Source organism: Petromyzon marinus, chromosome 40, assembly GCF_048934315.1.
Source record: "Petromyzon marinus isolate PM22_M1 ecotype Great Lakes invasive population chromosome 40, UKy_Petmar_22M1.pri1.0, whole genome shotgun sequence".
Taxonomy (NCBI): domain Eukaryota; kingdom Metazoa; phylum Chordata; class Hyperoartia; order Petromyzontiformes; family Petromyzontidae; genus Petromyzon; species Petromyzon marinus.
In genome coordinates, this window is record NC_133706.1 from 12282795 (window position 1) to 12308763 (window position 25969).

At 55.3% G+C, this 25969-nt stretch overlaps 1 protein-coding gene across 1 annotated transcript; it reads left to right on the forward strand.

The window, feature by feature from the left end:
• Nucleotides 1-118: 118 nt before the first annotated feature.
• LOC116950693 (uncharacterized) lies at nt 119-23603 on the forward strand. Its single transcript, XM_032968664.2, has 3 exons — nt 119-485; nt 12401-12888; nt 16166-23603. Exons 1-3 carry the CDS (start codon nt 285-287, stop codon nt 16362-16364), a joined length of 888 nt encoding a protein of 295 aa, XP_032824555.2. The 5' UTR covers nt 119-284; the 3' UTR covers nt 16365-23603.
• Nucleotides 23604-25969: the final 2366 nt, after the last annotated feature.

Genomic DNA, 25969 nt, shown 5'->3' on the forward strand with positions numbered 1-25969 from the left:
CTACCAATTTAATTATTAACTGTTAAGCCCGCAAACCGTGGTCTCGTCTCGACTCTGATTGGCCGCACCCCGGCAGCTATCCCCGCCCCTCAACATCTCGGCCCTTCCCCCCCTATCTCGCCCCTCTCATTCGCACGTGACGCGCAGCTGACCAATCGCGCGCGAGCCGTGCGCTTGAGCGGATCGCGCGGGCGGCGCTGGGCCGCGCTCGCAGCCTGCGGACTTTCCTGGCGGGCGCCCCCCGCCGGTCTCCCCTTTGGTGGGGGGGGGAGGTTTGCGGTACAATGGCGAGCGGCCGGCGACGTCAAAAGCACTCGTCCTCCACGTCGTCGTCGTCGTTGTCGCCGCCGTCGTCGCCCGCCATCTCCATGCGCGACATGGGGCGGCCGCGCGGCGGGGAGAGGACTGAGGTGGCCGGAGCGCGGACCCACGCGGTGGTGCGAGGGGATACCCTGGCGGGGTTGGCGCTGCGCTACGGGGTCACGGTGAGTGAGGGTCGCGCTCTGAGCGAGTGAGTGGAGCTGCACAGCACCCCCCTCCCCTCCCCCCCTGCACACCGCTTCCTCTCTCCACTGCTGGATGAATGCGCAAAGACGACCCCGGGGTTTCGTGTGCGGGTTTGTTTGACCGGTGGCGCAATCGGTCAACTCGTGACAGCCTCTTCCGAGACCTCCTTCTGCCAGCAGCGAGCCTTCCACCACTTCACGTGACGGCCTCGACGTGCACCTAGCCTGGCACAAGCGCCGCGGTAACGTCACCACCACTTAGTGTTGTTTGACCATACTTCACCACGCTTGGTCAGTGCGGGCTTGGGCGAAGTGTCGGGCGTAGTAAGGGGGGAATGGATGCACCGGTACGGTTCGGATGTCCCGTCAGCAGCCCCCACTGACTGACAGCAGCCCCCACTGACAGCAGCTCCCACTGACTGACATCAACCCCCACTGACAGCAGCCCCCACTGACTGACAGCAGCCCCCACTGACAGCAGCTCCCACTGACTGACAGCAGCCCCCACTGACAGCAGCTCCCACTGACTGACATCAACCCCCACTGACAGCAGCTCCCACTGACTGACAGCAGCCCCCACTGACAGCAGCTCCCAATGACTGACAGTCGCCCCCACTGACAGCAGCTCCCACTGACTGACATCAACCCCCACTGACAGCAGCTCCCACTGACAGCAGCTCCCACTGACTGACAGCGGCCCCCACTGACTGACAGCAGCCCCCAGTGACAGCAGCCCCCAGTGACTGACAGCGGCCCCCAGTGACTGACAGCGGCCGCCTGTGACTGACAGCGGCCCCCACTGACTGACAGCGGCCGTCTGTGATTGACAGCGGCCGTCACTGACAGTAGCCGCGACTGCGTGCGATGTGAATTAACTTGCGAGCAGTCAGCGTGGGTGATAGTACCGGGGTGAGTCGCTCTCAAAGCTGTCAACCCCTTCTCAGTGCCCTACCCTATTACAAACTCATTCAGACCTTAGTGGTCACCCCGTGCCCCTATAAATCTTAACGTTCATCATACAAAGCCCGTATTAAAACGGCTGTACGCCGTATGGACATGAAAACTCAATATCCATGCACAAGAATACGGGTAAACCGTATGGGTTGGCACGGTATATGCGCTCTGGATATGCGCCATTGATGCCCCGAAATTGGCACCACAACATTGGCGCTTCACGGACGCCACCAACGTTAACGCTCCACAGCATTGGCTGTTCATTGACCTGTTACTTTGGCACTGACATTTCATCGGTGCTAGAATATAAATATTGTACTACACCAGCATAATTAATGCTGAAATGTTAATTATTCAATATTGGTGCGTCGTCAAAATAAGAATGAGAGGGCATTGACGATTAATCCCCACATTAAAATACATTAAAATACAAGTCACGGTGCGATTGTGGCCATGCAAAAAAACTGCATTTTAAAGTAAGTCCCTGTTGTCTGCGCTGCTTCAACGGAGGAGGAAGAGACAGAAAAACGACGTGAACTCTCTCTGCTGAAGCCCTCTCTCATGGCCAGCAGCAGACCTCTGCATTGATTGGCATAGAGCTCCTGAATATATTGGCACACGCAAGACTATAATGCCAACAGTATTGTCACTCGGTTAATAGTGGACTGCTGTGTTAGTGTAAACAGCATTGGAACTACAATATTCTCTACGACACTCTTAGTGCGACAGCATCAACGATACTGCACTGAAATAGTAATAATGGCATACTTCATCAATACGTGCATATTGGTGATGGGCTGGACTCATCAGAGTGCGCGATAACAAGTTGTTCGGACCAATACAGTGCTATATAACATGAATGTTGGTACCTTTTTTGCCAGTATCAAAGTATGACAAATATGAATGTTTTACCCTTTCTGGCAATTAAACAGGAGGTGTTTAAGATGCTCAGACACCAAATAGAAACCTTTTTACAAGGAATCAAGTCTGCATTAACCACACACGGTACCAGTGGTGAACATGCAAACAAACATGCTCTGATAAAAAAAAAATGGCATTGTCTTTGAAACCTTTTGGCCTTGGATTTCTATTTAGTGTTTAAACATCTTAACACTAGTTTTATTGCCAGAAAGGGTAAAACATTCATATTTTTCATAATATGAATGTTACAGCATGGGCCGTTCTTTATAAATACACCCACATACGGAGACTTGAGCAGGCAAGGTAATTCCCTGCTCAAATAGGCATTGACGAGGTGCTCATCTCCTGTTTTACAGCCCTGAGCCAGCGGTGGAAAATTCCACGTTTTTATTCCTTTGGCAGGGGGCGAGTCTCTCCACAGGATGACAGCTTTCCATAGTCACGAAAACAATGCGTGTTCAACTTGCATAACGAGCCTTCCCTCCCTCGATCCGGCCGCGAGATGGAACGATCCTAACTCCACGGGGCTCCGTCTTGGACAGCGCTCGCGAGGAGCTGTCCCCCACGCTGAGCGCTTTCCAAGCAGCCACAGCGTCGCCAACCCAGCCTCCTCTGGGCCCCCCCCCAGGCTCCTTTGGGCCCCCCCAGCCTCCTCTGGGCCCCCCCCAGGCTCCTCTGGGCCCCCCCCAGGCTCCTCTGGGCCCCCCCCCCCCAGCCTCCTCTGGGCCCCCCCCCAGGCTCCTCTGGGCCCCCCCCCCAGGCTCCTCTGGGCCCCCCCAGCCTCCTCTGGGCCCCCCCCAGGCTCCTCTGGGCCCCCCCAGCCTCCTCTGGGCCCCCCCCAGGCTCCTCTGGGCCCCCCCCCCAGGCTCCTCTGGGCCCCCCCCAACCTCCTCTGGGCCACCCCAACCTCCTCTGGGCCACCCCCAGCCAGGGCTCGCTCCCCTTGGCACCGAGAGTACCCAGAGCCTCCATCTCCTCCCGGCAGGCCCCGAGGTTCCGCAGGAAGCGTCTCAGGAGTCGCCGTCTCTCTCTTCTCTTCTCTTGATCAATAGGACGACTGCTGTTGACTTTTCCACGAGTCACAAACCCCTGACCAGGACTTCAACTCACAACCTTCTGATTGCGAGCTGCTCGCTCTACCGCATTGACGTTTAATTAAGATTGCAATGTGTATACTCGAGCACTGACCTCGATGTCATTGTGTTGTTTTTGGATACGTCTGCTCATCTGTATATAGATTTGGCTATCAAGTACTCGCGTCAAATGTCAGCTCTAGAGCCCGTTCAGAAGATCACATCAGTCATCCATCTCTATTGCCCTTCCAGAAAATAATTAATCTCACGAAATAGAAACTGCAGCATTGACACTTCACCATCAGCATCGTCGTCATCATCAACCATGCCGGCTAAACAATTGGAGACATCGGTTGGAGGAACGTAACTAAAAAACAAAGAAGATTGTTGCGCTCAGTACCTGGGACAGTTATTCAAGGAGGACCGAGATGAACATGACGCTGCATTAATACAACAACATTATCACCACAGTCTTGTGCACTGTTACGACAGTATTGACACTTTAGACCAGTGGTTCTTAACCTGGGTTCGATCGAACCCCAGGGGTTCGGTGAGTCGATCTCAGGGGTTCGGCAGAGCCCCCGCCACGGAGGTCCGGACACACTTGAATTATTGTGTAAATTTGTGATGACACACACGGCCCGCTTGGCCATCACTGGCTGCAGATGATCATGCTACACTGCTTGGCCAATCAGCGCTGCGGGGAATTTAGTGCGTACTCAGTAGTCAACGTGTGACTGTTGTTGTCGTACGTCGTGTGATTTCTTTAATATTTTATCCATACTAACTATGTCGGGCAAAAGAAGAAAGTGGTCGGACGAATATGTACAACATGGATTCTCATGTATCACGGAACGTGATGGGAGTGAGCGTCCTATCTGCATGATTTGCAACGCCAAGTTGAGCAACTCTAGTCTTGCACCGGCAAAACTAAAGGAACACTTCTTGAAGCTGCATGGAGACGGGGAATACAAGAACACAACACTTGCTGAATTCAGGGTGAAGAGAGCCAGATTCGATGAAAGGGCCACTCTGCCTGCTCTTGGATTTGTACCTGTTAACAAACCGATCCTGACAGCATCGTACGAAGTTGCTTACCTGATCGCAAAGCAGGGCAAGCCACACACCATTGGTGAAACACTTGTGAAACCAGCTGCATTAAAGATGGCGAATCTGATACTCGGAACAGCGGCCGAAGGTAAATTATCCCAAATTCCCCTTTCAAATGACACCGTCAGTGACAGAATAGAAGACATGAGTAAAGACATCTTGGCTCAAGTAGTCGCGGATCTGATTTCAAGCCCGGCAAAATTCAGCCTTCAACTCGACGAAACCACAGACGTTTCTGATCTAAGCCAGCTTGCTGTTTTTGTACGCTATGTGAAAGACGACATGATAAAAGAAGAGTTTTTATTTTGTAAGCCTCTTACAACAACAACGAAGGCAGCCGATGTGAAGAAGCTTGTTGATGACTTCTTCAGAGACAACAATCTTTCATGGGATATGGTTTCTGCAGTTTGTACGGACGGAGCTCCAGTCATGCTGGGAAGAAAGTCTGGTTTTGGTGCGCTAGTAAAGGCCGATGCACCACACATCATTGTGACGCATTGTATTCTGCACAGGCATGCGTTGGCAACAAAAACCTTACCTCCAAAAATGGCAGAAGTATTCAAAACTGTGGTGGAATGTGTGAACTATGTGCGAAAAAGTGCTCTGAGGCACCGCATCTTCAGTGAGCTGTGTAAAGAAATGGGCTCTGAATTTGAGGTACTTCTGCTCCATTCTAATATTCGGTGGTTATCCCGGGGACAGGTGCTGAATCGTGTTTTTGCCATGCGTGTGGAATTAGCCCTGTTTTTGCAAGAGCACCAACACTGCCATGCAGATTGCTTCAAAAATCCTGAGTTTATTCTCATTTTAGCGTACATGGCTGATATATTCGCAGCTCTCAATCATCTCAATCAGCAGATGCAGGGTGGTGGAGTCAATATCATGGAAGCGGAAGAACACCTGAAGGCTTTTCAAAAAAAGCTACCGTTATGGAAACGACGAACAGAGAACAATAACTTCGCAAACTTCCCGCTTCTGGACGACTGTGCAAGTAAGATCGAAGATGTGTCTGGAATCGGAGATATTTCTGTATCCACGGAACTGAAGCAAACAATTGCCACGCACTTAGATGAGCTTGCAAAGTCTCTCGACGGATATTTCCCTACAAGAGAGTCATATCCAGCATGGGTGAGACAGCCGTTCACGTTTGCTGTTGAAACAGCAGATGTCAATGATGAATTCCTCGACGAAATCATTGAAATTCAGCAGAGCCAGGTTCAACAGCAACTCTTCAGAACAACAACGCTCTCAACGTTTTGGTGTCGACAAATGAACAAGTATCCAGTTATTGCTAAGAAAGCCCTGGATTTTTTTATACCATTTGTTACAACATATCTTTGTGAGCAATCCTTTTCGAGGATGCTGGACATAAAAACGAAGAAAAGGAACAGACTTTGCTGTGAAAATGACATGAGAGTGGCACTTGCCAAGGTGAAGCCACGCATATCTGAACTGATCTCTCAAAGGCAACAGCAGAAGTCACATTGATTTCCAGGTATGTAATTTGTTGTGAGTTTATGCATTGTGTTGGTTTTATTCTTTGAACAAGGTAATGTTCATGCACGGCTCATTTTGTGTACCAGTAAAAAACATATCTATGTCTTGAATTTGAAAAAAATCACATTTTATTTTTCACTAAAGAGGGGTTCGGTGAATGCGCATATGAAACTGGTGGGGTTCGGTACCTCCAACAAGGTTAAGAACCACTGCTTTAGACGATTACCATTTAAACCAAACCAGTCGTGGCTTAAATTACAACGCCAGTAATGGTTATCCTACGGGGCGACTGGTACCTCGCATGGAAATGTCCAATTAGCACCGTTGCCGTACGGGACCGCCAATGGACACGAACACCCCTGCTCCCCCACGTGCGTTTGACCGAAATGTCACCACTTGGTAAGAAGAGCACAGAATGGTTGAGAGCAATGCCTCAAATTGTTTAAGAGGCCACTCTCTGCTGAAGAGGCTTCGTCAAAACCAGCCCGGAGTGTGCTTGATCAAGCCAATGCTGCTGGAGTGCCTCACTGCAGCAAGCCCCTTGGTCTGGTGGACTGGCAAAAAGACAAAGCTTCCCCATATAGACTTAACAGAGTGTTGGGGAAAGTGCTGTTAGCCAGCACCTTTGAAGGCCGGCAAGGCACACGAGGGGTGGGTGGCCAGCGCCATGCCCGGCCTCCTTTGTCTCAATAGTGACGATGATTTTAAACACCGCACCAGCTAGTCATGTGAGGCTGAGTCTACCTCGGGGATTCCCAGGGCCGGTGCATTTAATCGCCACTGATGTTGGCCGTGAGCGTGAATTGAACTCGAGTCGTCGGGTTTGTAGCGTAGCATGCTGAACGCTGCACTACCACTCCCCGCACAGTGTGACACGCCCGTTAGCGCGTGCTTCGTGTTTACTGTTTCTGCACATCGCAGCGTGCGCAGGTGAACAATCTCGGCATGTGGCTGAAGCTGCCGACGTGTGGGGAGAACTGCCGAGGGCTGCAGAGAGCGAGTGAGAGAGCGAGAGAGCGAGAGAGTGAGAGAGCGAGAGAGCGAGTGAGTTTCTGTTAAGGGAAGAGATGACCGAAAATCCAAATGTCTCTTCATCTTGTAGGTGGTGCATGTGCACTCGTAAACGCACAGCTGTTTTGTAAATCCACTGCTGGATGAGTGCTTCTTCCACATATTTCGATTATCACTGGTGACCTAAGGCACTGGCAAATGAGGCTCGTCTCTTGGGTTTTCATCTGGTTTAAAAGAAATCTCCTTGAAACTGGCTACGTTGACAGCAGGGGGCTCTGGTGGTGAACTCATTCGCAAGAGGAGGCCTGATTCCTGGGAATGGCGTCGGGCGATCTTTGACGGCCGCCGTGTAGTACGGTTGTCACCGCCGTCGGCGTCCTCGTGCGTGGCCCTCGGGGCGTAGCCGTCCCCACAAGCCGCCACCAGGCAATCCTATCCTGCGCTAGCCCCCCCACTGAATGCAAGCCAAGGCCGTGGTGCCGGAGATCGGCCTCAATCGTGCGTGTCCACGTCAGGCCGTGGTCTGCCCCGGGGACGCCTCCAGTCCCGCGGCGGCGGGCCATCGACGATCACGCGCAGGGCCCTGGCGTGATCTGTCGATGCGTCTGCCCGGGGCAACCACCGCAGTAATAACAAGGGCGGACGCTGGGTTCGAGCCACGAACCCCTGCGACGGGCGGCAAACGGGAAACTGCGAGGCCGCGTCAACCAACACGCGCTGACTCGCGAGGTGAAGTATGGTCAGACAACCTCCGCGACACGCACGGCGTGTTGAAGCCCTCGTCCAGCAGCGGGTTGACAAAAGGGGGTCGCGCGTGCTCGACGTGACGATGCTATTGGAGTGTCTACAACTCTGGTTGATGTCACCGAATTTGTTGTTGTTGTTGTTGATTTAATGAGTGAAGCGTAGAATGTGCGTCAGACAGCTCGGCGCACGCAGCCGTGGGGACGTGCACTGCTCGGCCATTCTTTTGAAGCGCGTTTCCCTTGTGGGGAGCATTACACGTGGCGTGGCTGCCACGTGACGTGCCAGGTCACGCAACAGACAGCCTGCGTGCGCGGGCGATTGCCAAACGCCGTGTCGTCTAATCGTTCACGGAGAGCCCACCACACCGTTGGGGGTCCTGACGAGTGCCAAAGTCTGTTTGAGAATTTACCTCGAGCTGAATCGCTTTTCGTAAAACGTCGTCATCATCATCATCATCGCACAATAAACGACAGTGCCAAACGTCCCTTTGTGCATGACAATGATGAAACGAATTTGGCTTTTACCCGGTGAAATGTCAGCGTAATCGGTGTGATCTGCTCTAGTTAAAAGGGTGATGGGTATAATATTTATATTGCTCAGGAGGAGAACTCCTAAGACCGCTCCATCGATTTTTAATGAGTGGGGCGTGATTTGAAAGCTCATGTAGTCTATGCAAACGAGGTCAAAATTCCAAAAATAATTGACCGTTGATCCAATAATTACGATTATTGCTCCCAGTATTGCGTATCTGTAGTACCATTTACAGTAAGCGGCTGCCCGCCCGCCCGGTTGAACGTTTCTGCTGTCACTTGGAAGTCCCTGATGCTGCAGGAGCTGCTGATGCTGCAGGAGCTGCTGATGCTGTAGGAGCTGCTGATGCTCCAGGAGCTGCTGCTGCCGCTGCCGCACCACTGAGGCTTTTTTCCCCGCCGCGCGGAGTTACGTTAGCCAATTTCGACGGTGGCGCCGCTCGTTAATCGTTACATTAGCCTTTGATAAGTATTGTTAAGTATCGCGAAGCCCTTCCGCCGAGTCCGATCACTCGGCTCTTGTTTGCTTTATCTTCGTCCGTACCGGCATTGGTTCCAGTAGCTGGTCTCCAGGTAATTTGTTCCCCCATAGGAAGCCGACTGATAACCTCTGATGTGCCAACAAAAAAAGTGGTTATTCGAAAAGGACAAACAAACAGCCGTTGTGTGTTTCAGGAAATGGAAATTCCCGTTGGTTTTGTGTTTTAATGAGGGTAGCAGAGGAAGCATTCTTCTGGCCAAATTGCCCAGAATGCACTCAATCTCGTCAGGGCTCCAGGAACAAAGTGGGTTTGAGCCCGCAGGGTGCTCGTACGGGCGGTCACCATGTATGTATGTATGTTGAACTTCTTTTGCACCGTACGTAGCCATTGGCATTGCAGCGAAATCTATTGTTTAGCTGCACTATGCTCCAGCTTCATGATTGGTACAGTACTGTGCGCCATCGTCTGTGCGTCCCGACCATACAGACCAGCCTGGTGAAGTATGGTCAAAATAGCCCCCACGACCCAATGCACGTGCAGAGGCCCTAATAAAGCAGTAAATTGTCAGGTCGGTTAAGGGAAATTTACAAACGAAGGTGAGTGATGCAAAGGTTGCTGTCCTGTCCATAGCCCCATGCCAATCGCATCCCCTTTACCAAAGTGTACTCTTCCACTCGAGTAAGAATAATAATAATTTACACTTCTAAAGTGCATTTCACCCGGAAGTCACAAGGCCCTCTACAAAACACACCAATACCAACAGCCGCCGTTCGCCACTAAGTGACGGTGACGTCACCACGGCGTCTGTGCCAGGCCAGGTGCACTCAAAGGCCACGTGAAGTGTTGATGGCTCGCTGAAAGGTCACGGGACAGATCCAGGTGCCATGGGTTGACTGAGATGACTGGCAGATGCACCAGCTGTACCCCCGACTGTGCCAACTTCCTGCATTTTTGCCGCCCGGCGCTCCGCTCGTTGTTGTGAGCGTCACTCTTCTGCACTCCGTTGTTGTTGGAGGGCGACTTCCTCCAGCTGCCCAGTAGCATCCTTCACGAGCCTCCTCTATAGATTCCAATCTTGACACTGCTGGTACTAGTCTTTGGTTTAGCCCCCTCTATCTGGCCAAACAGAGCTGCTTGGGCATGCGGTGCCGGAGGAGCTCACTGATGGGAATATGTCCAGATCTTTCAAGGATTTGTGGGAACCTCGCACAATCCAGCCTGGTTAAACTCAGGATAGATCGTAGACAGGCCAGCCTGAATGCAAAACACCAATACCCACCATTCGCCACTAAGTGACGATGATGTGGAATGCAAAACACAAACACAAACACACGCAAACCGACACCAATGAAATCCAACCCCAAAACAACAGATTCAAGAAATAGGAAAAGCCCTTTAAACATAATTGCGTGTTCAGGGCGCGATTTGAATGAAGTGAGGAGGGGAGACAGCGGAGCGACCGTCCAGTGGAAGTGAATTCCACAGCTCGTGGGTGCCACACGAGGGAAGAGGCCCTCGCCCATCGTCGTCGCACAGAGACGCCGCCTCAGCACGCACGGCGGCCACACTCGGAAGATCGAAGAATTCTTGTTGGAACGTACGGGCCCAAGGAGGAGGAGCTCCTGTATATATCGTCATTGAGGGAGCAGCATCATTGAGGGCCTTCTGTGTGAGGATAAGAATCTTGAACTCTGCTGGAAACCCCACCGGCAGCCAATGGAAAGATGCGAGCGCACGGCAGTTATAGAGACGCTGCCACGTCGCCACACACGGCGCTTTGTAATCCCACATTGGGTTGCGGTGACGGTGTTTTCCGCGGTGAATTTGCATTTCGAGGTGGTGTTAAATATTTGGGAATTGGTGAACTCGTCTCTTCACGATGCGGAGATGAAATACCCTGAGCGCGGTGAACTGCCACCCCGCCCAGCGTGTCGGCAACGGTGGCCGTGCAGCCACGAACTTCTCGCTTCTTTTTATAGACGGAGCGCAAAAATCCCCAGGCGTGCCTAAGATTGGAGCAGCACCGTGAAAGTCGCCGTTTAATTAGCGCCTCGCTTTTTGTTGTTTGCGTGCCGGCTGTGCGAGAGGTGTGGCGGAGAGAGAGAGAGATGCACACGTGGCGGCGTCGGCAAGCACCCAAGTGTGACTCGCTATGAGAGGTCGCGAGATCCTGGATCTGAGATCGTGCCTTCAGCCCCCCGTGATTAAACCGGGGTTCGGAAATGTAGAGAGTGTGATGGGCTCGGCCCAGTCGCTACTCAAGTCAGCCTAGTTTATTCCGTATGAGGCCCATTGCGTTTAAGAAGATCTCTTATCAATGACTGTGCACATAATTAAACAGCAGATCACATTTGGTGTCTCACCTAATTGTCTAAATTCCAGCTGTAAGAATAGACACAAATATTACTTTGATATTTATCTGTAGCAGGGCATGTGGGGAAACTTTACTGGTCAACAACCCACCATGCGATCAACCTGTGGTTGGGCTTTCTAATAATGTCTCACAGCGCTTGCCCCATAGTCGAACCAGGCTAACTGGAGGACCTTTATCGTGTGCATGTAAATACGGCAGTGTTTGCTGTGTACGCGGTGTCTTAAGTGTTGTGTGTAAGCACACATTCAGTGTACCTGTGTGTTGTGTAAATTGCAGTAATAATCTTAGCTTAGATCTGTAGGCCACCCTGCCTTTAAAATGCTCTCTGACAGCACCACCCTGAAACCAGGCTCAGCTGGGATGCCTCTCAATGTCTCCGGTTGCTTCAACAACCTCTGCTCTTGGACAAAACCAACCCGAACGTGCCCCGATCTCTTCGGATCGTAGAAACGGCGCGGGCATTCTGCCGACGTGACCCGCTCCGTTGCAAATTGCTGGAGTGGGCTGCACCATTCGCTGATACGGATCGTGGAGAGGTCGCGTGCCGGTCTCCCGTGAGCGTTCGCATTCCTGCGTTGATCAGACAGGCGGCTTGATGCCAGCCTGGGGACTCAGACCGCTTACTGTCAAAGATCCATGACTTATTGGGACCCCACTTGCTGTTGTTTGTCTGGAGCAGTGCTCGCCAGCCTGTGCTCAGCGGTGGCTCACTAGTAGCTCACCAGTGAGCCACCGGTGGCTCACCGGTGAACCACCGGTAGTTCACCAGTGAGCCATCGGTGGTTCACCAGTGAGCCACCGGTGGTTCACCAGTGAGCCACCGGTAGTTCACCAGTGAGCCACCCGTAGTTCACCAGTGAGCCACCCGTGGTCAGTGAGCCACCCGTGGTTCACCGGTGAGCCACTGTTGGGGCCCACCTGCGGTCCTCCAGTTTTGCCCTCCACATTTAGGAACACTCGTTTAGATTATTGAACTGCTACTATGAATTGGCTTGGACGAGCTTTCTATTGCTTGTGGCGAGGTCGCCTCTGAAGAAGACCTCCTAGCTCGGTGGGCTTCACCTGGCAAACTTAAACAGTTTCGGATTTAGTTGCATACGCCCGGACTAATGAGACCGCTCACGGTGGCGGACCCCTTTGCCATTGGGACCCCGCCCATAACGCCGGCACGCCCGCCGCCCTCTGCCCCTCCCAGACGGAGCAGATCCGCCGGGCGAACCACCTCTTCGCTAACGAGTCGCTCTTCCTGAGAACCACGCTGCTCATCCCGGTCCCGGGGCCTCCCGACTCTCCGGACAACGGCAACAGCAGCAGCGGCCGCACCGCTGAGCCCAGGCCCCTGGCCAACGGTGGGGAAGGTACCGCCACTACCGCCAGTACCGCCAGTGCCGCCAGTGCCGCCGGTTCCAACGGCACCGAAGGTCCCATCAGTGCCGCTGCTACCGCCGGTACAATCGTCACCGCTGGTACCGGCGGCGGAGGTGGGAGCGGCAGCGGCAGCAATGGCAGGGTGGAGGCTGCGCGCGAGGACGGGCGTCTGGACGCGGCGCCGAACGACGAGGTGACGGCCAGCGACTTCTTCAGCCGCATCGACGCCCGGCTGGAGCGGACGCGCGCCAACCTGGGCCACGGCGGCGGTCACGGCAGCCCCGCCGTCGCGGCCAAGCGCGGCGCCACCGCCACGTGAGCGGGCGGCGGGGCGAAGGGGGCCGCGTGTCTGTGTGCGTGTCTGTGTGCGTGTCTGTGTGCGTGTCTGTGTGCGTGTCTGTGTGCTTGTCTGTGTGCGTGTGCGTGTCTGTGTGCGTGTCTGTGCGTCGTTGTGCATGTGTGTCTGTGTGCCTGTGTGTATGTCTACGTGTTTGGGTGTCTTGGTCTTTTTGTGCCTGTGTGCGTGCATGCGTGCGTGTGTGCGTGTGTGCGTGTGTGCTTGCGTGTGTGTCTGTGCGTTCAACTTCCTCTCGTGACGAGAACGGCCCACAGAAGCGGATATCACAGAGCTAAATGCGAGATCCCTTCTTGAAGTGGTCTCTGGTCCACACATGGTAGAGGGTGGCACTTGACCACCCGCTCAACATGAGAGTAATGTTTGTAGCGTGACATTCAAATGTATTTTAAATTCTCAGAGTTGGAATTCAGCCACTTTAAGTTCAGAATCCACATTTAACCTGTTCGTTTTTTTTATTTTGTGCGGTAATTGGTGATGAGGCTGAGACAATCGACTCGCTACACTTGAGAACCTCGTTTAATCACAACGCAGTCTGGGAGTCTCTATGTGAGTCAATGGAATCTCTATGGGAGCGTATGGGATCTATATGTGAGTCTATGGGTCTCTGTGCAAGTCTATGGGTCTCTGTGAGAGTATGGGGTCTATGTGAGTCTATGGGTGTCTGTATAAGTTTATGGGATCTCGATGTGAGTCTATGTGATCTCGACTTGAGTCTTTGGGTCTATGCGAGTCTATGGATCTCTATTTTAGTATGGGTCTCTATGCGAGTTGGTGGGTCTCTCTGTGAGAATGTGGGATCTCTGTGAGTCTATTAGTCTCTACGGGAGTCACTGGTGACCAGACTGAGACCATCAACTGACTGGGCTTGAGAACCAGGTCTAATCCCAGGCGGTAGCCCGGATTGGAACCCAGGTTCTCAGCGGCACCACCCCGCACGCTCCTTTACCTTTGACCCCCACCCAACGGGGATTTTCTTTTATTGGAGGACGTGGGTGGGGGGCTGAAGTCAATAATTCACCCCCCCGCCACACCACGGTCTGCCAAGTAGGGGGTGCGACATTACCCGTTGGCCGACCCGCTCCCGGGTGGCGCGCCGCCGTAGCCGCGTCTCCCGCGGGGTGCGAGCGTTGCGCTCGTCACGCCCGCGTTGTTTGTTGGCCGCCAACACAAGACCGGCGGACGTGGCGGCACCGCGGGGTTGTCACGCGGTGGGCTAGGAGGAGGAGGGGCGAGGAGGAGTTGCATGGAGTTGGACGCACGCGAGGTTTTAGTGTTTTTTGGGCGGGTGGAAGACGTGACGACGGCGGGAGCCGGTCAGCGGCGGCTTCGGCGGCGCTCTCGCCGGGTTTGGCTGCTCGGCAGCCGGCGGCCGCCGCCGACGGTGAAGCGCGGCGGCGGGGTGCGGCGGTGCGGCGTTTGGCGCTACGCCGCGCTCCGAACCCGGAGTTCCGAGGTTCGATTCGCCGCTCGCGGCCAACGCCGGCGACGATTATCTGAACCGATCGTGGGCTTGCCTTAGGTCGACTCGGCCCCAAACGAGTACCTGGTGCCGGGCGTGGTGCCGGCCACCCACCTCCTCGAGTGCCGTGGCCGACTTCATAGGCGCTCGCTAACAGCACTTGCCCCAACAGTCGGTTAAGGCTATGCGAGGGATCTTTGCCTTTGAGGGCAAGGGTTAACATCGTGTTAATGAATTTTGCCGGGAGCCGCGAACTTAAAATAGAACGGAGTGGCGCGGCGGCGATGGCGATGACCGATCCCCACGGTGCCGCAGAGGAACATCGTGTGGTGATTAAAGCGAAAAGGATTTGAGTCCATTCTGTTGTTTTTTCACAATCGTGTGTGCGCTCTCATGTGACCGCGTGCGTACACGGGGAGCGGCGGCAAAGTGGTTCACGGACTGCGCTACGAATCCCCGTGGCCTACCCTAGGTTGACTCGGCCTCAAATGAGCACCTGGTGTGCTGTGTAAACATCAGCGCTGGGGAGACGAAGTCATCCGGGCGTGGAACTGGCGACCCACCCCCTCTTGCTGACCTTCATAGGCGCTCGGTAACAGCACTTCCCCCAACAGCCGCTGTAGGCTACGTGGGAGATCCTTGTCTTTGTGTGTGACTAGGCCATGCGTAACTGTGCATGTTTATACAAGGAGAGAAGACGTCTCTCTGTGAACAGTGGCTCGCGGCCAGAGGTGTGCCACGTCTTGTGCGTGGCGTGACGTTTGTGCCACGCCTGTTAAGTGTCGCAGGAGGTGCGTGTTGATCTGAGGTGCGTGTTAGTGTGTGATGTGTATTAATGTGATATCCTGTATACCTGGTGAGGTAGTTAACATCTCGCCACCGTGCGACCCTGAAGCCATCTGTAAAGTTGTCCCGACTTTGTGTGTTTGTGGGTTTGTGCTTACCGAGGGGCGGCCCAGCACCGGTCCAGAGAATCGTCACCTGGTGACGACTCTGCCTCAAATGAGTACCTGGTACGATGTGTAAACATCGCTACTGGGGAGACAAAGGTGGCCGGGCGTGGTGCTGGCCACCCGCCCCCTCGTGTGCCGTGCCGGACTTCATAGGTGCTGCTCGCTAACAGCACTTGCCCCAACGGTCTGTTAAGGTTATTCGGGGCATCTTTATCATTGTCGCGAGCCTATGACCAAATCAGGCAACGTGCACCCGATCTTATCAGATCTCATAAGCTAAGCAGGCGTTAAGCCTGGATACCCTTGGGATGCACAAACAGGTTGTTAACGGCTGCTAATGATAGGGATTTAGTACATTTGGCAATCGTGCCATTGTTCTAGCGCAGGGCTGTAGTCACGAAGAAGGGCGCCGCTGGGTTTCACGGGCGCAGTCTGCAGTAGTTTCACACGAGGGGGCGATGATGCTGGTTGTTAGCCCAATTACGTGAATTTGACAAATTCGCACCGTGACACATAATGGACAGCTCTTCTTCGAACGGGATCTCTAATAACGTCCACTGTAAGTGAAGCAGACCCAGCGTAGAATTTGGACCGTCAATACGCGCACCGTAGTAATAACCAGGGCTGCCTGTCGGTGTCGAGCTTGCGGCCCTTTGCAACGAGCGGCGATCGCGCTGCCGCCGCGTCACGTGACCACCCCTTCCCGCCCCTCCCTCTCGTCGCCATGGCCGCCCGTCTGTCCTGGCCGATCGCGGCCTCCCGTCGTCGCCTTCCCGTTGTCTCCATCCTCCCAACTTCGTTCTCATCGTCCTCCCTGTCCAGACCATCCGGCGGCCAGGCGAGGGCGTCCCCTGGGTCGGCACGCGGCGGCTGCGGCGCCACCAGCGGGGGCGACAGCACGGGGCTGCTCGAGGTGGACGACGAGCTCATCTTCAGCGACGACCATTTCGGACGTTTGGACTTCCACTCCCAGCAGCAGCAGCAGCAGCAGCAGCGAGCGCAGCACGAGCCCACGGCGTAGGAGCGCGAGCGACGCCGCCGTGATGATGGAGGGGAGCCGCCGTGGCAAGCGGCAGCGGCGTGCCTGGAGGCCCTCGGCCGGCAGGCGGCGGTGGCGGCGGAGACGCCGGCGGCGTGCGCCGCGACAACCCGTCGCGTCCCCGGCGTCGTTCCGTAACCGCGTCGTGGCACGGACCGGGGTTTCGTCGACCGTGGCGGTGCGGTGACCGGCTCGGACGAGCGCTGACTCGGGCCGCAATTGACGGCGCAGATGAGAAGCGGATGGAACTATAACTTGATTGTTAGTGGCGTGGAGCGAGAGAGATACTCGCGTCTAAAACAAAATAATGTGGCGGTTTGGATGCCCGTCTTAGAAATATTCTTTTGAGAAGTAAGCGGACTTAGTGGCAATTAGTTTGTGGCGGAATTTTAGGCCCGCAGGTAGACTCGTTTATCGTTGCAGCAATACATATCTGTGGTAGTGAGCACTTCCCTGTGGCGTCAAGCCGCCAACTCCCGTGCGACTCGACCGAATCTCGATGTGGTTTATAACGTGTCTCGGTGTGGTTATACCGTGTCTCGGTATTGTTATACCGTGTCTCGGTGTGGTTATACCGTGCCTCGGTATGGTTATACCGTGTCTCGGTGTGGTTATACCGTGTCTCGGTGTGGTTATACCGGGCCTCGGTGTGGTTATACCGTGTCTCGGTGTGGTTATACCGTGCCTCGGTGTGGTTATACCGTGTCTCGGTGTGGTTATACCGTGCCTCGGTGTGGTTATACCGTGTCTCGGTGTGGTTATACCGTGTCTCGGTGTGGTTATACCGTGTCTCGGTGTGGTTATACCGTGTCTCGGTGTGGTTATACCGTGCCTCGGTGTGGTTATACCGTGCCTCGGTGTGGTTATACCGTGCCTCGGTGTGGTTATACCGTGTCTCGGTGTGGTTATACTGTGTCTCGGTGTGGTTATACCGTGCCTCGGTGTGGTTATACCGTGCCTCGGTGTGGTTATACCGTGCCTCGGTGTGGTTATACCGTGCCTCGGTGTGGTTATACCGTGTCCCATGCAGCGTGTGCGTCGGTGCGCTCGTTTACACGGACGCTGTGCACGTGCGCGTTGGCGCCTCGCTGTGACGAGCGCTCGCCGTCGGCCGCTTGAGCGGCAGCGCCACCGCGCTCAGCGGGGCGACACAAACTCTGAGCCCACGGGGGCGACCGGTGACTGACGGTTGACCGTTTGGCCGATGGTTGACGGATTCACGGTTGGCTGTTTAATCGGTGCACGATTGTTTTGACGGTCGAGCGGTTGACCGACCGACGGCTGTAAGTGACGCACGAAGCTTGACCAAAGATGGAGGCACGTGGTTTCCGCTTGGCACCGGCGCCGCTCGCACCGCTCGCCAACGCCCGACCCTGCGACTCACTGACCCCAAACCTCGACCTAAGTCCCGACTTCCGCGAGCGTGGGTACGTGCGCACGCGCGCGCGCGCGCGTGTGTGTGTGTGCTTGAGGGTTGCACGCGGAGCGGTGGGGCAGTGGTTAGCGCGCCGCACCACCAATGCCGACGAGCCGAGTTTGCTTCCCGGTCACGGCCAGCGTCGGTCGCGAGTGATCTCTGAACCGGTCCTGGGCCGTCCCCCAGGGACAACGTCACCTGAAATGAGTCCCTGCTGCACCGTGTAAACATCAGCACTGGGGGAGACCAGGGTGGCCAGGCGTAATGGCTTGGTCACACTGGACTCGGCCCTGATAGTTGCTCGCTAGCGGGACAGAGGGGAATGTTGTGTGTGTGTGTGTGCGTGTATGATCACACTACATATATTTATTTGAGAGAGCGCGTGTGTGTGCGCATGGTTTGGTTCGATGTTAAAGCGTGGCCACGCTTGCACGAGTGTTTGCGTGCACGAGTGTTTGCGTGCACGAGTGTTTGCGTGCACGCGTGTTTGCGTGTGGATTTTTCTCCGAGTCCTCTGGTGTTTTTTTTCCCCTCCAAATTTAGAACCATGCGTTGAGATCATTGGCTGCTATAAATATCCACATGATCAGCCGCCACTTCATTGAGCTATCATTTGTGGTGGCCAGGTCGCTTCTGAAGGAGAGCTGCGTAGCTCAATGGCGCCTTACCTGGTCAAATGAAATTTTTTTTTTTAAAAATCGTTTAGTTTATCGTTATGAGTTAACCATTGGGCTTATTTTTTTTCCGGTGGACGTCTTTAAATCTTTCCTCCTTGTATGAGCACAGAGCAATTCCGCCTCTCACACTCCGCCCCAGAGAATGCACTTACTCAGATCAGTACCGGAGAAGCGATGATTTGCGGCGGGACGCGTCCGCTCTGCGCGACGCGGGCATCGTGTTGACGCGCGCCGCCCGCTCATCTCGCGTTGATTTTGGAAAACTCGTGGCGCGTTCCCATCGCCAAAAGGCGGGGAGGGGGGGTGGGCACCCCTTTTGGCACGGGGGAACGGCGCGCGCGTGCCGTCCTGCCGACGAGCCGTTTTTATGGCAGGTTGGTTTTAGTCGCGCGCATGAACAGACCCGCAACCGCCTCCGTTCCAGATGTTACCCACTACACGGCGAACGATCTTTGACGGGCGGACCAAGCCGCCCGCCGCCCCCATGCCGCAATGTGCAAGTTGTTTGACCATACTTGACCGTGCTGATCGGTGCGGGTTGGTGACGGGGATTGCTCGGAACCGGGTCGCGTGTATCGCTCGCCACGCGGCTCCTTGGGATCGAAGTCTCGGGTCGCTGGGGTGCGCGGCCCGCTCGCACCTGCGCCGCCGTTCTCTCCCCCCATTTTAGTCGTCTTAAATCCAGGATGTAGTTACCCGTTTTGCGCACTTTGTTGAAGGGCGTCACACCGTGAAATCTTGAACTATTTAAGTACAATGTAATTTATTGAAAATGTCGCTGTGTTTTAGGTTTTACAGAAAGACGGATATATTTTGGCGTTAAGTGGGATTAACGTCGCGTGGTCACGCTCGGCTCGCGTCACCGACGCTCGGAGACGCTCGCCGAGCACACGGGAGCATCTTCACCGTCGTCGTCTTCATCGTCACCGTTATTGTCACCATCGTCGTCATTGCCTTGGTCGACTCCACGGGCTCAAACACGGCCGTTGTCGCCGCTTCACGCACTACGCTCGCTCGGGACTCGTTCCCGAGCTTCACGTCGGAAAGAGACGTATGGCACTTGTGCGTGCGATCGCGTTTATACTAGAGGCGGTCAAAAGTGTTTTGAGAACGGGACGCACCTGCTGCCCATCATTGCGTACTTACGATACAGGGTCGTGCGACGAGTTAGTTTATTGAGAAAATCAAAGCACCAATGTGTGAAAAAAGCTAGCTCCTTTCGCAACAAATGTACACAGGGGTGATCAGTGAGTCGGTACTTGAGGCAGTTACGGTTATATTGAAACGTAAATATTAGTCTGCCTTCATCATCAGCACGTCCTCAAACATTGTTTTGATCGCCCCTCAAATGTGTTTGCACGCACACACATCTACGTACACACACGCACCTACACACGCACAAAGCATACGCGCAAACACACACGGGCACGCGAATATAAAAAAACTAATTATTTGGTATCTGCGGTGCCTACTTAATTCATTTGGGCCCTGAAGCCATTCGATCCCCCCCGACCTCGCGACCCCACACAGCATGGCCCTCTGGGCCATCCCCCCCGAGTGAGTCGCCCGGCTGGAGCTGCGATCGAGGTTCACGATTCACGGTTCGGCTCCAGCGGGCCGCCCCAGTTACTGCCGAGGCGTCGACCGCGGTGCGCCGCATTCACCGTGAAGGTTGAAAAGATCCCTTGGTTGAGGTCATCGGCGAGGTCGTCCGGGAGAGAGCGAGGCCCGTGGTGTGCCGGCCCCCGGGGGTGCAACATTGGCCAGGTTGACACCGCGAGAGACTCGATTGGGATTGTCCACCACGGCGATCATCGCACCCCGCCCCCACTGGCACACTCAGACCCCTAGCTCACTCTGACAAATGAGACTCACATCCTGGTGGCTTGAGTTCTCACCTGGGCACACAGGTGAATAAACTTGAACTTGATACGTGAAGCAGCCCACACACCACGAACGCACAACAGTGCTGTGCACACAACACAGTACGCACTGCACACAGCAGTACTCTATAGACAACACAGTACTCACTGCACACGCAACACTCGCACGTGTTCATACGCGTCGCCTCGTGTGTGCATATAGTGTGTGTGTGCAGTGTGTGTGTGTAGTGTGTCTGTTGTGTATGTGTTGCGCTTTCGCACCGTACGTAGCCAACCGTGCTAATCGGAGGTTCGTCCGATTAGCACGGATCACCCCCCATTACCCCCCCCCATTACCCCCCCATTACCCCCCCCCCCACCTGTACCACCTGTACCACCTGCACCACCTGCACCACCTGCACCCCTGTACCACCTGCACCCCTGTACCACCTGTATCACCAGCACCCTCTCGTGGTGGTTGCTCATGTGTGTTCGCTAACAGCACTTGGCCCAAAAGTACGTGAAGGTTTTACGGGGGAACTTTGTCTTTGGTGTTTCATCTGCTCTCGTGATCCAGCGGCCAATGTCGCCCGCCCTGCCTTCAACAAAAACATCACGGAGATGATCGATGTCTTAATGGAATGGTCGCCCACGATTGTCACACCTCGCCTCAAACCCGTTCGCCGTAATTGCGTAACGTTTATTTATATGAGAATTGTTTCCCGCATAATTATGTCTCGCGCATTTTCGCAACAGGAGGACGAGAGCGGTTTAGGCTCTCTCGCCCGGCCAAGGATCCACGAGGCGAATTCGAGGAAGGTGGCAATTCGAGGAAGGAGATTCACCCCAAATGTGGGCATCTCTGGCCCGGGGTGCCGCAACTCGCCGTGCCAACCGGAAGGAATCCCCCCAAATATCCTCCCAAATCTCCCCTCCCCCCCCCATCCCAGAACTGAATTCGGAGCAACCGACGACGCTGTCCGTTCGATTCGGGGAATATTTATTGATCTTGGAGGAATCCGATGAGCCACAAAGCTCTTGTGAAGAGAGATGTCCCGGGGTCAAAACCGACGAACCCGCGACTCCCTGCCCCACGCAGTACGCCGAGCCCTGGGCCACGCAACCGCCCGTTGTGAATGAACTGCAATAACAACAACAATAACAATAGTAGTAGTACAGTGCTCGTCGTAATAATCATAACGACGATGACCGATTTTTACGAAAAGTGCACAAACTATTTAAAGTACTTAGGGGAGGGGGGTCACGTGGCTCTTCACTCGGGGTTCTCTCTCTCTGACCGCGTGTGCGATTAACCAATGAGAGAGAGCGCGAGAGATGAGCTTGTTGGCGTAGGGGTTTGGGCCGTGGGTTGTCCACGCCACTTCTGCCGCTGGGCGATTACTTGCAGGCAGAGCCGGGGACAGAGGCCCTGAGGGGAGTCTGTGCCGCCCAGTGGCAGTAACGTGGCGTATGCTGTACTGATCCGTTTATAGATGCTCCAAAAGTGAGCTCCTGGCTCAAATGTGGATTGGCGGTGTTGCTCCTGGTCTCCCGTTTACAGCCCTGCTGAGCCAGTGGTGGGCACTCCACGTTCATATGGCGGAGGAGAGTATATCCATAGGACGACCACGGTTGACTTACCCACAAAGTGGATAAAACATTTTATCGACCCCCGAAGAATGATGGGCTAAAGACAACCCCCAACCGGGTTGTGAACTTCGCAAGCCTTCCGATTGCGAGACGCTCCCTCTACGCCTGAGCCACTTGGCTGGCGATGTTGAACGCAATCTGGAGAACTCGTATCGAGGCCATCATTTTATTTGGAGTTTAAAGCCTCGGCACACCTCCCAACAAACCTCAATCCTCACAAGCCCGTGGCCAGCAAGCGATGAAGGAAGGCCTCCCAAATCTCAACGCTGTACGCTTGCAAAATCGTGTTCACCACTTCTCTGTAAGATTGCGGAGCCGTCGCCTGAGTCGCCGCAGCACTCGCTACGACCACTCAAGCGACGTTTTTGGAATTCGAGCATTTGCCGGGGATCCATGAGCCCCAAGCCAGGCCGCCCTCCTGGCCAACAGGCACGGCCGTGACGCAGGACCCTTCCCTGGGGTGGTGGAGCCCACGTTGGACCGTACGTAGATGGCCCCTGACGGACACATTAAATCAGCTGTTGAAAGGTAAAGTCAAGAGGGTCATCATATAGCAGCGGGTATTTTAAAAATATATATACAGGGTGCTTTAAATTAGTTTTTAACACTTGTGAGAATTTGCAACAATACCACTATAAATGTAGTGACTCTGGGCTCTGGAGACCACCTGGAGAAGATTCCAGGGCACGTGTTGACAACGATGGCGAACAAGTGGAGACTTTGACTTTTTGAAGCTATTAGCATAGATTCGTCATCATGTGACAGTGTATTATCCGTTGTTTTTCCATTGAAAACGAGAGTCCCGTGTCAGTGTTGACATTTCGTTTGAAGCGCCCTGTGCAAGTGGATCACGCCCCTACCGCGGCGTCTCCCTCCCGTGTCCGCGTGCGCTGCGGATCGCCCCCCCGGGATGCTCCCTTCTCCAGCTCCCTTCTCCAGCTCCCTTCTCCAGCTCCCTTCTCCAGCTCCCTTCTCCAGCTCCCTTCTCCAGCTCCCTTCTCCAGCTCCCTTCTCCAGCTCCCTTCTCCAGCTCCCTTCTCCAGCTCCCTTCTCCAGCTCCCTTCTCCAGCTCCCTTCTCCAGCTCCCTTCTCCAGCTCCCTTCTCCAGCTCCCTTCTCCAGCTGCTGCTGCTGCCAGCGGCCTCGTCCCCGAGACGTCCCGGCAGGGAAGTCTGAGAAGTGACGCCTGACCCCCCTCCCCCCCCACGCTGCTCCTAGCCCTGTTATCATTATCGATGATATCCGCGTGTTCAGACATCGTGTGAGTGACCGCGCCCCCCCCCCAATCCCCCAGGCCCCCCTCGCGTTTACGGGACCCCCTGAGGCCCCTTGTCTGTATCAGCGGGGGGGGGGGGGGGGCTGCGCTTTGCAGGGTGTCGGCCGTGTCACGACTGCGAGCTCCGGACCGCCGCCAGACTCCTCTCGACCCGGGGTGGTTCGTTCGCTCTCGCCTGTGGGGTCTTTTGTTTCCTTGTTAAGGCGCTTGGATGTGTGCTCAAAGCAAAGTACCAACGACAGTGCTTCCTCGCGTGGACCCCAGTGCTCTCTGACCCACCAGTTTCGTGTGTGACTCCCAGCTGATATGAGATTAAAACAAACAGAAGTCTTCACCCTGAGCGCGTGTGTTCGCGTTTGTCTTTGCGATGAGTGCACTGCGCTACGAACCCGGCAAATTTCCACTGACGATTATATGAATCGGTCCTATTGACTCCGCCTCGAATGAGTACTTGGTGCGGTGTGTAAACATCGCCACTGGGGAGACGAAGGCGGTCGGGCGTGGTGTTGGCCGCTCTCGTGCACCGTGTGGTGGCGCAGTGGTTAGCACATATCAGCATTACAGTTACCCTCAGCACATCATCACTGCCGGGTCGATACAATGAATTTTATACTCTACCACATTGTGAGGAAGCCAACGGTGGTTGTCCTATGGATCAAACCCCCACCCCCGTGGCAATGTGGAATTCCCACGGTCACTGGCTCAGCAGGGCCGCGGGCAGGAGAGCGACGAGCATCGAGCGCACGCAATTCCACCTCCGTTGCGGCTCGCGTGAGCGAAGGGGACTCCACGTGGGGCTGTGCCCACGGGTCACGTGAGCGAAGGGGACTCCACGTGGGGCTGTGCCCACGGGTCACGTGAGCGAAGAGGACTCCACGTGGGGCTGTGCCCACGGGTCACGTGAGCGAAGGGGACTCCACGTGGGGCTGTGCCCACGGGTCACGTGAGCGAAGAGGACTCCACGTGGGGCTGTGCCCACGGGTCACGTGAGCGAAGGGGACTCCACGTGGGGCTGTGCCCACGGGTCACGTGAGCGAAGGGGACTCCACGTGGGGCTGTGCCCACGGGTCACGTGAGCGAAGGGGACTCCACGTGGGGCTGTGCCCACGGGTCACGTGAGCGAAGGGGACTCCACGTGGGGCTGTGCCCACGGGTCACGTGAGCGAAGGGGACTCCACGTGGGGCTGTGCCCACGGGTCACGTGAGCGAAGAGGACTCCACGTGGGGCTGTGCCCACGGTCACGTGAGCGAAGGGGACTCCACGTGGGGCAGTGCCCACGGGTCACGTGAGCGAAGGGGACTCCACGTGGGGCTGTGCCCACGGGTCACGTGAGCGAAGAGGACTCCACGTGGGGCTGTGCCCACGGGTCACGTGAGCGAAGAGGACTCCACGTGGGGCTGTGCCCACGCGTCACCTGAGCGAAGAGGACTCCACGTGGGGCTGTGCCCACGGGTCACGTGAGCGAAGAGGACTCCACGTGGGGCTGTGCCCACGGGTCACGTGAGCGAAGAGGACTCCACGTGGGGCTGTGCCCACGGGTCACGTGAGCGCCGTGACACCTCAGGGGCCGTAGCAGCGCTGTCCCGCCAGGTGGCGCTGGGCACCCTCGCACAGCGGCGCATCGCCATGCAGGACGAGGTCGGAGCTACTACACGTGTAGTAGCTGCCACACGTGTAGTAGCTGTCACACGTGTAGTAGCTGCCACACGTGTAGTAGCTGCCACACGTGTAGCAGCTGCCACACGTGTAGCAGCTGCCACACGTGTGGTAGCTACCACACGTGTGGTAGCTGCAACACGTGTAGTAGCTGCCACACGTGTAGTAGCTGCAACACGTGTAGTAGCTGCAACACGTGTAGCAGCTGCAACACGTGTAGTAGCTGCAACACGTAGTAGTAGCTACTACACGTGTAGTAGCTGCCACACGTGTAATAGCTGCTACACGTGTAGCAGCTACCACACGTGTAGTAGCTACATATGTAGTAGCTACGGATCTCGCACTTTCAAGGGCCCCGCGCTAAATGCTTTAAATATCTCAATTCCGGTTCAGTGATTCTGCACTTGCTCTATTACTATAGTACTATCCTGCCTTTAACTTTTATGAACGACTGGGTGTTTAAGGTTAGCGATTTGTCGTATTATCTGGATGTATAGCAAATGAAAAAATACAATCGCTTTACAATGCATGTTGAGCGGTGTTGGGGGGAGCGGTGTTGGGGGGGGGGCGGTGTTGGGGGGGGGGTGTTGGGGGGTGGCGGTGTTGTTGTGGCAGCTCGAGTCGACCTCGACGAAGGCCGAGGGCCAAATGTTTCGCGCGATTTCATCGCTGACCTCTCCACCCCCCCCCCCCGGACCTCGACGCTTGCGTTTCCTTCGCGTCACTCCCAATTACAGCCCCAAGCGGTGACCATTTGTGGGCCTGTAATTGAACGCCGAGATTAAAGGACTTTTGCCGCCGCACACTCGATCGTTCCGTGGACAGCTCAAATGGAAGGGGTCCCGAGAGTTGGGGCGTGGGCTCGTTGAGCCGACCAAGAAGAGGGGAGAGACGGCGACTCGTGGGCACGCGTCCCTGCGGAGTCCCTGCGGAGTCCCCGGGTCGCACTCACCGCACACAAAGAGCTCGCCACCAAAGAGGCACGATGCCACCTTGGCGATCCGGTCAAGGAGCACAAAACGTCCTCCGGTCCATCCTCGCAGCAGCAG